Consider the following 13,476-nt stretch of genomic DNA (forward strand, 5'->3'; position numbering starts at 1 on the left):
AATGTGGCCATCATGCGGATTAAATAAGATAACCTATGTAAAGGGGCAGGTTCAGATCCTGGCATACAACTGTGACCATTAATGAAGAAATGGCAATGAGTTCACAGGCTATGGAGAGTCATTTTTAATTGTAGAGTATTAACGGAGGAACATTTCCATAGCTGCTTGCCCAATTGAAGCTTTCATAAAATGTAGAATAAGTAGAGATCATTATAGTTAATTAAAGTGTGGTCATAATTAGCTGCAGCTAAAAATGCTTTTATTTGTTTCAAAGATTCTTTTTCTGTGTTTAAACATACATTTGTTTTTAATGTTGACCATCTTCAAATCTGCACTACTGTAAACATAGCTTACTCTGTTTTGTACTAACTTGTGCCAAATGTATCTTATTCAGTGTGTACAGATCATGGCTGAGTGCAACATATATATTTTTAAATGGATAAGAAAAAAGTATACGTGTGGGACATATGTATAATTTCACTTGTTTTATGTAGTAGCTGAATTGGCTGTAGATTTTGTTAAAATCTTTTCTGTCATTAATATGATACCTTGTGCCACATATGGTGGTATACACCTGTAATTTTTAAAATCTGAGTTATTAGAGCATACAGTATACTTAAAGCCGGGCTTTTACGCATAAGCTTGTAGATAAAGGTTTGAATAATGCAATCACTCAAATGAAATTACTCAAATAAGCTTATTTTAGTAGAAATCTCTGTTCAGACATCCTTTTCTTACCTTTTTATGCCTTCATTTTTCCAGGAGCTGACCAGTGCTTTGGTGCATTTAAAACTACATCTCTTTATTCAGATCTTTACGCTTGCATTCTTCCCAGCAACAATATGGCTCTTTCTTCAGATTTTATCAGTCACAACCATCAATGAATGGCTTTTAAAAGGGTATGTTTGAATCTTTTAATTGGACATTTTTAATGACACTGTGCCTATGGCAACTCTATACCAGAGGACTTATGTCTATGCTATCTCACAGGGAAATAGAAACACAACATTATTCTTTAAGACAACAGTGTCTTAAAGAACATACAGATATTCATACAAAATTGTTTGGCAGAATCTCAGTACACATCCCCATGCTTAGTCTGAAGGTTCTAGCATGGACACTTTTCTGGGAAATTTCAAGAGTAGTCTTGGGAGGTAATTAGTAAGGACTGGAAAATGGACAATGTAGGCCTTAACTTGGTTGCTTTGCCTTTGCCATATGCATCTTATCAAATGTGTACTGATAATGTCTGAGTGGAATATATATATATATATATTTAAATGGGTAAGCAGGTTATGTATGTGGGACACATGTTTATATTTCACTTGTTTTACATTTTATCTAACAATTGAATCGACAGAAGATTTTATTAGAAATCTTTTCCATCATTAACAGTGTTACCATGTATCAGACATGGTGGCCTTCACTTGTAATCCCATTCCCTTGAGAGCCAAGCGTGGTGGGTGGCATGCACTTTGAAGTCAGCCTGGCTCTCAGGCTGAGGCGGGGAGAGCTCGAGCTCAAGGTCAGCCGGGACCACGTTGTGAGACCTTGTCTCAAAACCAAACACAAACCTCAAGAAAGGAAAGGAAGGAAGAAGAAAGGGAGAGAGGGGAGGGGATAGGAGGAAGGAAGGCCAAAAGTATGGAAGGAGGGAGGAAAAAAAAGCAGAAGAGGGATGAAGGAAGGAAGAAAAGGAAGAAGGAGGGAGTTCCCAAAGGAAGATCAAGATGAAAGCATTGTACTAGCAGCGCTTGCAATGTCTGTACGCTAGATAAAGCAAGCATGTAGTTCTCATCTTGGGAGGTGAAGCCTACAGGCATACACACTTGGCTTGCCTTGTTTAGGGAAAGCTCTTTCCTGCTTTCACTGCCTAGTACACACTACAAAGATAACTTGAGCAAGTTGCAAGTTGCCGACGCTTCTCTCAGGCTCCTGTTGAAATACATGTATTGTGAGCGCACACTCCCCGGTCCCCACATTGCTGTGGTCAAGGACAGCGTGGAGGTGAGCCCATTCAGCACACTTGCCTAGACTTGAGGGAAAACTGTCTGCTCAGGGAGGGGCTGGGAAGCATGGAGAAGGGCAAATTTATGAGGAGCAAGTGGACACATCTAGATCTTCAGAGTCACAAACTGGATTATTAGGTGAAAATTAGTTCCTTTGGAGAGTTTAGAGAAGAAATTGATGAGAGATAAATTCATTCTTTTGAACAGGATAGGGACTATCCTTAAACACATTTTAGCTACTTCAGATTTTCTAAGAAAGATCGCAAATATTCTCTCTCCCACACAGAACTGTGAGAGGTGACGGCTATGTTATTTAGCTTGACTGTAGTAATCATTTCACGGTGTAAACACATATTAAAGCACCGTGTTGAGCCAGGTGTGGTGGGGCATGTCTATAATCCTAGCACTCAGCAAGCTGAGGTTGTGGAAATGATGCATTCCAGGCCAGCCTGAATTACATAGCATGTTCAAGGTCAGACCCTCCAAGCTTCAAAACAAACAAACCAGACCTAAACATACTTTTTAATTGTCAGTTATACCTCCATAAAACTTAAAGAAATATATAAATTCAGTAGTAGACATGTTTAGTTCGAGGGAACAGCCTATAAACTTGGGAACAGTAGTTACAGCTAGGAATGTAAATTGGGAAGTATTCCTCCAGATTAAAATATTTTAAGATTTGAAGGAATGCCACAAAGAAAATGGAAAACCAGAAAAGGCTGATTTAAAAGATAAAGACCATGCTGACACATGGAAGATTGAGATGAAGAAAGAAATGAGAAAGGAGAATGTAAGTCGAGTGACTATGGAAGAAAGGATATATTGGCTGGCCTTGAATTAGCCATCTTACTTTAGGCTTGTGCCACAGGCCTAGACATGCGCTTTTATGATCAGTGTTTTTTGTACCGGGAGAAGGGGCAGAAAGCTCGATCCAGAGGTATTAAGAAGAATGCACGGTGTGCTCCTTAAAGAGAGTCAACGGTGAGTTGCAAGGAAAGAAGTGGGATCAGATCTTAAAGCAACAGTTACCAGTGGTGCTAAATTTGTGTACTGCATCTCCCGAAGGCAAGAGTAAGGCATATGTCTAATGCTTTTCTCTGTTCCGTTAGGGAGTATCCGACTCAGAGAAAGCACAGGTACTTAACATATAGTGTAGGGCTTTTTAGAAAGATGAGAATTATTCTTGATACTTGAAAGGGAAGGGATAAGAGGGAGGAAAAGATTCAGCAAGATGGAAAGGTTGGGGCTGGGGATATGGCCTAGTGGCAAGAGTGCCTGCCTCGGATACACGAGGCCCTAGGTTCGATTCCCCAGCACCACATATACAGAAAACGGCCAGAAGTGGCGCTGTGGCTCAAGCGGCAGAGTGCTAGCCTTGAGCGGGAAGAATCCAGGGACAGTGCTCAGGCCCTGAGTCCAAGGCCCAGGACTGGCAAAAAAAAAAAAAAAGATGGAAAGGTTGGAGGAACCCGAGCGGAATCTCATGTTGGTGGCAGGAGACACAGAAGGGAGAGACTCCAGAAGGCAGCAGAGCTAAGGAAATCCTTGCCCTTGGATGCCAGAGTCAAGTTTATGGACGAGTGAAGTTGGTTTTCATTGCTGTGAGAATGACAGTTGTACTTCTTTTAAGCACTTGTGAGGAGCACCTAAGATGGTGTGTCCGGTGAACTACGAATGGTAGGTGCTCAGCGTTGGGTGGTGAGGGCGCTGGCAGACCCCAAGGAAGCTCCTCGTTTAGGAAAACAGACCACTGAAGAAGCCCCAGCTGGGTGTGCTGGAGTCCTGGTAGTCCTAACTACCGAGGCAGGCCGAGGCAGGAAGATCACGTGAGCCCGGGAGTTCAAGGCTGTCCTGTGCAACATAGCGAGACACAGTCTGTAGCAACAACCACAGTAGTGCCGACATATCAGACTGAACGAGGTGGACATTGCATATTGTTTCCATATTGATTGTTTGAATCAAGATGGATTAAAACCTTATCTTTTCCCTTAAGCTTAGGTTAAAGTTTAGAATAAAACCCCTCTGTGACAGTGGGCATTCAGAGTCTCAGTCCAACGATGGACGCGGTGTCCCCTGTGTGTCCGTAGGCCAGTTACTGGACTCTCTCTCTGAATTAGTTTCAGAACTTAGATTCATCACCACTCTTAGTTTCATTTGTTTGGCATACAGCTTATTTTCTATCCTAAATTAAGTTATCTTGGGAATATAAAGCTAATTTAATAAAAACTTAGAATGGACACCAGAATTCACTATGGAGTCTGAACCTGAGAAGTGTATGATTACGTCCTGCTTAGTTGTATAATAAGGTTATACTTTGATATGAAAGTTTGATCATTTCTGTTTCATAGAAAGACATGAAAAGTTTTGGGAAGTATTTTTGCACTGTGGTTACAGTTTGTAGCTTTGCCCTTTTTTTTTTGGCCAGTCTTGGGGCTTCAACTCAGGGCCTGGGTGCCGTCCTTGAGCTTTTCATTTGGTCAAGGCTAGGACTTGAGCCACGTCTTCACCTTTGTCTTTTTGGTGCTTAAATCAGAGGGCATAGTCTCACAGACTTTCCTGTCTGGGCTGGCTTTGAACCGCAACCCACAGAGCTCAGCCTTCTGAGTAGTTAGGGTTACAGGCGTGCACTGTGCCTGCCTTGCTTTCACCAGAAGACTTTCTGCCGAAATTATAAGGAAGTTAGGAAAGATTGTTTGTTAATTTATTGGAGTGTTAGGAGGTAGCCCGTGCTGCCTTCAAACTTATCTTCCTCCTGCCTCCATCTTCTACCAGCACACTCTACCGTCTCCTTATCTTTTGCTTATGAGGAAGATTGTTATTTTATTTATTTATTTATTTATTTATTTATTGCCAGTCCTGGGGCTTGAACTCGGGGCCTGGGCATTGTCCCTGAGCTGCTTTTGCTCAAGGCCAGCACTCTACCACTTTTGGCTTTTTCTGTGTATGTGGTACTGAGGAACCGAGCCCAGGGCTTCACGCATGCTAGGCAAGCACTCCACCACTAAGCCACATTCCTAGCCCAAAGATTTTTGTTTTACTTGAGCATAACTTAAGACTATGTATATTTACCAAGTGGTTAATAATTTTTATGATCTTCCAAAGACTGTACTCACTGGAACTTGACTTCCTTCTTTTCTTTTTTCTTCACTTCACAACCTTATGCTTACCAGACTGGTGTTTTTACCTCTGAGCTGTATCTCCAGTCCTGACTTTCTCTTGTTGTTACTTGCTTTTTGAATCGCATCATTAGAGCATAAGAATATTCAGAGATAAACCCACCCATGTCTGTGTACTCCAATGAGAGCTCAGATCCTGTGCCCTTGCTTCATAATCCTAAATCATGTTGCTTCACATAAAATTGTCTAGACTTGGTGGAAACGACCTCAACGAACATTCTTGGGCTTGTGTTTGCTCAGCCCTGCTATTTTGGAATAAATGTAGTGAGATCTGTGTATAATTGGGGGAAAACGCTATTTACAATTGGATTTTCTTTTATTTTTCAGTTTGCAGACAGTAGGTTGCATGCCTCCCCCTGTGTCTTCTGCAGTGATTTTAACCAAGGCGGTTGGTGGAAATGAGGTGAGTCATGGGGCTAACCAGATTCAAATGGAAAGTACGCTCTGGGCATACATTTTGCTCAAAACTGCTTTTGGAACCTAAAGGAGTTGGGCTGTAGGAAGCTCATAATCACAGCAGCTTTTGAAAAAAGTCACTCTCTTTACATACGAGATTGCTCATGAATTAGGATGATGATGAGTGGAATTTAGATTTTGAAAGAGAAAAAAAAAGCAAGGGAGCTAGATGAGGTAGAAGTGGTCTCTCTCTCTCTCTCTCTCTCTCTCTCTCTCTCTCTCTCTCTCTCTCTCTCTCTCTCTCTCTCTCTCTTTCTCTCTCTCTAAATTCTGGTCCTAGGTGTGAGCCACCAGTTTTTACTGAGGTGTGATATTTCTACCTCTGGAAATTGGGAGATAAAAGGCAGCAAAGTCCAAGGAAAGAGATGTTTTTATAAAAGACACAACACACAATATACCCTGTCCATTTCTCAATTCTTAAAACAATTACGGTAAAATATATCAGTAGGAAAAGGCTCATCTTGTTTAATGGCAAGTGATCATAACCTAAAAAACAGAAATTAGGCCAAGTGCCTTCGATGGATTCAAAGAAAGTACCCAACAACTGTTAGGGGACTGTGGAAAAAGAATCGCCAATGAAAGAACTGATTTTTGAAATATTCTGTCATGACATGAAGAGGGATTACATCCCTTTTACCTCATGACTTCCACTTTTGCAAGCGGTAACCTTTGTAAAGTTAAATTTGAAAAGTGCTTCGTGGGCAGGTGCTGGGGGGCTCGTGCCTGTAATCCTAATGTTTGAAGCCAGACTGGGCAGAAAACTCTCCCAAGTTAGCCAGGAAAGATGCCAGAACATGAAACCCTGAGTTCAAGCCCCTGTACTACACCGCTCCCCTCCCCCACTGCCCCCCTGCCCCGGTGATTTCCCTTTTTATAACCTGTTATTTTTGTTTCTAAGAACCAACTAGGATTAGTAACAAGTTTTAGCAGCAGAAAGAACTCAATATATGGGAATACCATTTATATATACAAAAATGCCAGTATGTCCTTTAGACGTTTAAATTAGATTAAGTTAAATTAGACTGTATAACTGACAGCCCTGTTTTGTGGCATGTAAATTTTAAGCTTTCTTTATTTAAATACTAGAAGCATGGTTAGGTTATTTTGTGTGTGTGTGTGGTTATTATTCATTCCAGTAATTTCAATGAAACAAAAACCCACAGAATTGTGAAGTATGCTGTTTATACAGTTCAACAGATAGTGATGGTCTATATGTGTGTGTGCATGTGTATATGTTTGTGTGTATCTGTTGCATATGTGTGTGGTTCCTTTGTAAATGACAAAAATATAATAAGGATGGAGAGCTAATTTCATTGGCAAATATAAGAAGATAGATAAAGGTGTTATATTTGTGTATGTATTTTAATTTGGGAGACATAGGTTAAATACTTATTCATTTTTTAAAAATCATATACAATTAATTTCATCTAGATTTCTTATATAAATATAAAGTTCTTTAATGAAAAATTTATGTTTTTACCCCCTCAAAAGCCTTGCCAAGATTTTAAACCTATGAAACCTGCTAAGAAAGCTATTGCATTTAAATCTAAGCTACTTATGCTATGCAGGAACTACCATAGGGCTTTCTTTAATAAAATAAATTTCATCTGTCAAGAAACTGGGAAATTATTCCTCTATGTTTGGAAAGAGTTATGTGTTTTCATGCTCCTGGTATTTATTTCTGTTTCAAGCTAGTGTTTAGTGAAAAAGGAGGAATAATACAGTGTGGAAAAGATGCACTATCTCCTTTTAACCTCAATCTCTCTTCCTTTTATAATCTGGAAAGAGACTCCTTCAGCTAAAAGCCATTCTCTAAAAACATGAAGTGAACAGCATGCCTTAACTCTTGATACAGTTGCAAAACTTTATGCCTTTGTCCAATTCGGATCTAGGATTTGATTTAGGATCAGAACAAATGGGAGAGGAATAAAGATAAAGATTGCTAACTTCAAATCTCTGAAGCAAAAAAGAAAAGCAGTGAAGTTCTTAATAGGTAAAAGTAAGAACAGGTTAGGGGCTTTTCAGGCAGAACTGGGAGTGATATTTACATTAAACTCTGTTGTCTGTGTTTAAGGCAAGGCCTGGTAATTGGCACCTATACTATCATGGCAGTGTACAGATTATAATTGATGTTACGTAGGTTTGCTTGATTGTAGATTTTTTTTCACCTTTTCGAAATGAACTCCATGGATTACTTGCATGAGCATTACCCAGTGCTGAGGAAAAAAAAATTAAGCCATTTATACAGATATAAAGGACTGCTGAATTAGAAGGCTTGCTGGGTGTGGCTCTAGATTCTCTTTCTTTTAGAAGCTATGAAATCCATTATGTCTACAAGTCCTATGGTAGACATATATGCACATTTAAAACTGTAATTAAACACCTCTTTGCCTATCATCTGAATTTAAAACTAGAACATATTATTTAACCAGTCTTCCATGGTGAATGGAGAGTAAAGTCTCATAGGAAAGAGAGAGAGAGGTCATACTTTCCTCATCAATTAGATGCTACCCCTAATTACAGAAAGCAGATGAACAATTTTATTTCATCCAAGCTTCCATGGCATGAGAAGCTTCACAAATGAAGACTTGAAAGACCCTAAAAAAGTATGTGTAAATTCAAAGCAAGACGTGTATAGTTATAGATAAGGAGAAATGTGATTGGACAAAAAGGAATATGACCTAATGCTATAAACTTGTGGGGTCAAGGGAAGGCCTAAAAAGGGGAGAATGGATTTAGCAATGCCCACTGGTTCAGATGATTTCTGTGTCTCTGTAGGATATTTCTCCTCCTTTGTCCCCAGATGTGGGGGGCCACACATAGCTCATAGAAGGAGTGACCTTTTTAACTTATGACCTGCTCAGAGGGAGAGGGGGAGAGAGAGAGAGAGAGAGACAGACTGACTTAGTTTCTTAGATGCTGTGTCTCCAGCTCCAAAATCCTGAGCTACTAAGGTGCCATGGTGTTTTCTAAGTATTGGCAATCTGTGCTTGAGATTGCTTCTTTCAAAACTTTGTATTTAGTGTGATATTTTGCTAGTCAGAGACTGTTTTATGTTAGAAAAATTACAGTGAAATCACTTTAGATTGAATTGAATCATTAGTGTAGAAAGAAATAAAAGTTGATGGGGACTGAGTTCCACCCAGTTAGGAATTTGGATTGCTTGCTATTGTTTTCTTGCCTAGTATTGGTTTAAGACATTGTGCTGCTTTTGATAGAAATAGAAATGAGGCTGGCATTTGATTATATTTTATTCATCAGGTTGAAGGACTTCGGAACACTTTCATACTTCCAAATACATTTTAAACAAACATTCGATCCTGGGTATAGGAGAAATGTGCTAAATAATGGTGTGTGTGTGTGTGTGTGTGTGTGTGAGAGAGAGAGAGAGAGAGAGAGAGAGAGAAAGAGAGAGAGAGAGATCAAAGAAAATTTAAGAATCTCCTGAGCACAGAAAGTTATTATGTGTGGTGAACTCTTTAAGTCACGGATGAAGGTCATGGTCATCTGAGTGTATTTTTAAAAGATTTTCTATCTGCCTGGAAAGCAAATGAAGCACTCATTACTAACTTTAAAGGTACAGCTATGAGATTCTCTTTTGCTAGAGGTGAAAGATCAAGATCTTCACAGTCCAAATGGAGAGTAAAAGTTCAATTTCTGACCTATCAGTGTGGCAAGAACCCATTTCAAAGTTATTTTGCATTATCAGTGGGGAGTTGGTCTCGCTAATCCTCCGCATGAAGATAAGATTCATTGAAACATTTATAAAGCTAGCTGGAGTCAATCTCATCAGCAGAGAGAGGGGACTTGGAGCCAAAAGAAAACCTGTCTGTCAGTCAACTGTCTCTTCTTCAGCAATCACTTAGTCTTTCTGTTTCTGGCTTTCTCTTCTGTTAAATGGGTAACTGATATGCTGGCAGCAGAAGGCTAATGGCGTCCTGGAAGAGTCTCATGTCTATGGAAAGGTTGTCAGTTGTGCCTTTTTGCACACTAGCAGCAGCATAGTTTTCAACCTGCAGCCTCACACGCCGTCTGAGAAATAGCAGTTTTCCTTCTTTGACAGATGAAAGGGCAGGAGCAGCAGCAGCAGCAGCAGCAGGAAATTCTATGCCCTGCTCCTCTCCCATGACCTTTTAGCAGTGCTGGAAAAACTGATTGCATTTAAGTAAAAGTTGTTGAAACATAGCTAGACTTTCGAAGACCTTGGTAATTTCGTGTTATCTCCTTTGGCTCCTATGCTTTTCAATGTGTCTTCCATCTCTATCACGCTAATGTAGTGGGTTCTCCTAGTGGTTAGCAGTGGGTGCTAGTCCCCAAGCCCAGGGCCTGATCTTGGCTCTCGTCCTCCATGACTGGACTGCAGTCTCTGGCAGCAGTGTCCCTGGCTACTGTTTTCTTTTTGATCCCAGACACTCTTCTCCCCTTTTCTCCCTGTAAATCTCATCACTTCTCTTCTTGTCTGGCTCTTCTGCCACCCAATGGGAGTTTATCACAGATACCTGATTTGAACTTACTTTCCTTAGCTGCTCGTTCTAAGGCCTTCTCTCTACAGCGTGTGACCCATGCTTTCGAGTCCAGCCATGCCTCATAGGTTATAACCATTCAAACAACTGCAGCTTATTGTTCTGTAGTTTGGAGGAATTATGTTGTTTTCTTTAAGTTTTTTAAATTTCCATATTGTATTTACAAAAGAGGCACATTGAAGAAAACAGTATACCTATAGTTGATGAAGTTTTACAGCTAGAAGCGCACTATAAATTGAGTATCAGTAGAAAGAGAGGAAAGAGAATTGAGTTAGGAGCTTGCTGGCTAAATAAAGGGGCTTTTTACTGGTTGAGAGAAGCCGAGTCTCAAGTTTTCTGGAACTCCTTAGCATTGTAAGGCAATGCTGGCATTTTTCAGATTTCCAGAAGGAAATAGAATACCACAAGGTGAATCGAGGGCCTCCAGGAGGCACTGTTAGCTTTTGTGGACAGTTCTCTTGCCCAAAGGGGTTGGAGCAAGCTGTGCCCCTGCCCTGAGAGGTGACGACACCCGCAGCAAGTCCTGCTGTCACCTGGCAAGGCTGCTGGCGCGGCTCTGTGTCAGTCCTGGTCTCAGGGCTCTGCCACTCACAATCTTTTTCAGCCACAGAAACCACACCTTGAGGTGGGCACTAATATTCTCCCCACTGTACAGATGAGAAAACTGCCACAAAATGTGAAATAAAAACAACTTATGGAGGGTCACAGCTCCGAAGAAAGGAAGAGCAAGATTACAAAAGGCAGGCTCTCTGGCTTCAGTATCTGTGCGCCTCCTCATTGCCTGTCTTTCCGCTACCCCTGAGGCTCCAGAGGACAGACAATGCTGAAATCTCTCAGCCTCCGGATGTCTTAGTGCCTGAACTACCTTGGTGAGGATAATATAGGTTGTCCTGAGTATAGCAAGAAGCTCATGACTTCATTTTAAAGAAAAGGATCCCTCCAACATGGTAGACTGGCTCTTCTGTTCAGCTTTCTCTCGGGACGGCCACTCAGTCTCTTGACCAGGCCGGAAGGTCCTTAGCCATCCGCACAGCATTGCGAAGGTCTGTGTGTGTGTCTCACTGAGGCTCTCAGTCGGAGGAGGGAAGGCGTGTCTCCTATCCACAGCTGTGTCTGTGTCTCACACAGTATTTGGCATTTATCTTTAACTACATGAATATATGAATATTTTTTAATAAATGAAAAGAAATTTATTTAAATCCAGCCCTCTAAGTGTCTCAATTTAAATATGTAATATTAAGGTGATAACTCCTATCCAGTTATACTTTGTCCTAAGTTAAACTTTCATGGGAAAATCAAGATGCACGGTCGGCTGGCTGGATCTTGAAACACTTTGCTCCCTTTTTCATTCTTCTCTGCCTTGTCTGAGCACTCGCCGTCGCAGCCTCACGGTGGCCACCTCCCCAAGTGGTTAGCACAGTGCCTGAGAGCAGATAGGACTTGAACGCGCAGGAGGAAAGTCTTATGTACAGTTGATCTGGCCTGCATAGAAATAAATGACTTCTCTCGGGAAACTTGAACATTTTCAGACCTATTTTGCGATTATAAAACAGGATGAAACATTTAGTCTGTTTTCTTCCCTTTTCAATTTTAGATAACCCTTCTACGCAAGTAACTGTCTTATGTGGGAAAATGATTCAGGCATTAGGAGACGTTAGTAGAGCCAGCTGGCTGGTGGCTCAGGCCTGCAATCTTAGCAACTGAGGAGGCTGAGATCTGAGGATCACAGTTCAAAGCCAGCCCAGACAGGAAAGTCCCTGGGACTCTTATCTCCGATTAGCCACCAGGAAACCTGGAGTGGAGCTGTGACTCAAAGTGGTAGAGCATTAGCTTTGAGCAAATAGAGCTCAGGGACAGCACCCAGGGCCCGAGTTAAAGCCCCTGACCACCACCAACAACAACAACAAAAAACAGACATTAGTAGATACTTGATAAATAGTCTTTTAAAATAAATGAGGTGGGAGGTTTTTTTTTTCCTTTTAATGTTGAATAGATGGTGATTTCTTTTTGACAGTTTCAATGTCTATGGAATTAACATGTTCTCAAGCTATTTGGGTATCATCCCCTATATAGCTTGAATTCTTGTATTTGATGAAGTGTTTCCTTTCCGCTATTTATTTATTTGTATGTGTGTGTGTGTGTGTGTGTGTGTGTGTGTGTGTGTGTGTATGTACGTATGTATTTATTGTGCTGGTCCTAGGGCTTGAGCTCAAGGCCTGGGCTCTGCCCCTGAGCTGTTGTGCTCAAGGCTACTTCCACTTGAGCCACAACTCCACTTCCATGTTTGTTAGTGCTTAATTGCAGATGAGAATCTCCTGGACTTTCCTGTCTGGTCTAGCTTGGAACTGCAATCCTCAGATCTCAGCTTCCTGAGTAGCTAGGATTACAGATGTGAACCTCTAGCGCCCTGCTGTGCTTTCTGTTTTTAATCTCCCAGCAACGGTGTGGTATTCTCTCGATTTTGCACTTGAGCCCATTAGGATGGAGAGGTGAAGTGACTTGTCTCCAGTCGCAGCTGAGATGCCCTGACTTCCACAGAACAGTGCCATCCCGATAGCTCATGACATGTGACCTCATGCAATAGCAGGACAAATCCAGAAATCCACCATGCAAGATCTAGATCTTGTGTGGGTACCCCACTAAAGGTGAATGGCTTGACATTTGTCTGAGGGTGCTGGCAGATAGCGAGAGCGATGTAATATTCTGTTGAGTGGGACTAGGGGTCAGGGGGAGTAAAGAGAGGACTGAGGAGGACTCTGGAGCTTGAGTCAGGCCCATGGCTTAGGAAGTTGGTTCTTGGAAGTGAGAAGTTTCCAGGTTCTCTCTCACGGTTAGGATCTTTTAGGAAAAAGACTGCCATGAAGAAGTTCAAGATAACAAATGTGTTAGAAGGTTCAAAAGGGGTGATCTGAGGGTGATCTGTCCAAGTGGCCTGGCCATTGGAACAGCTCTGCCGGACTGGGAAGCTGGAGAGGGGCCTGAGAAAACCATTGTACCCAGCTCACCCTGGGATGGAAAGTTCCTCCTGATGTTGAGGTGGCGGCAGAGTTGCTGCTTTTCTGTGCCCATAGAGTCGCAGTCTGAATGGGATAAATGGATTCCTGCTGTGTGATGGCATCCCGTTCTACTTCCTGTCTCCGAATTTGACCACTTTGGGAAGCTCATACGTAGAACCATACACCATTGGTCTTTTGGCTTATTTTGTTGAGCATACCTCTGTTTTACCTAGGAAATCACTTAATCATAAGTGAAATATTATTTTACAAGATGGTCTCTCTTAGGTTCATCTCCTGAAAATTTTCATCTGTCAGG

General features: G+C 41.4%; 1 protein-coding gene across 8 annotated transcripts in view; it reads left to right on the plus strand.

The window, feature by feature from the left end:
* The window catches only part of Slc10a7 (solute carrier family 10 member 7), a 146,528-nt gene that overhangs the window by 7,911 nt on the left and 125,141 nt on the right, over window positions 1–13,476 (plus strand). For 4 of the 8 annotated variants that reach the window (XM_048333800.1, XM_048333801.1, XM_048333803.1 and 1 more), the window contains exons 3-4: window positions 763–899; window positions 5,513–5,588. The exons of 1 other annotated variant lie outside the window; for it this stretch is intronic. In XM_048333800.1, the coding sequence (XP_048189757.1) occupies window positions 763–899; window positions 5,513–5,588 (213 nt within the window). The remainder of the gene's footprint in view (window positions 1–762; window positions 900–5,512; window positions 5,589–13,476) is intronic. 3 more of the 8 variants (XR_007209057.1, XR_007209058.1, XM_048333805.1) reach the window with 1 other exon arrangement.

Source organism: Perognathus longimembris, chromosome 24 (assembly GCF_023159225.1).
Source record: "Perognathus longimembris pacificus isolate PPM17 chromosome 24, ASM2315922v1, whole genome shotgun sequence".
NCBI lineage: Eukaryota > Metazoa > Chordata > Mammalia > Rodentia > Heteromyidae > Perognathus > Perognathus longimembris.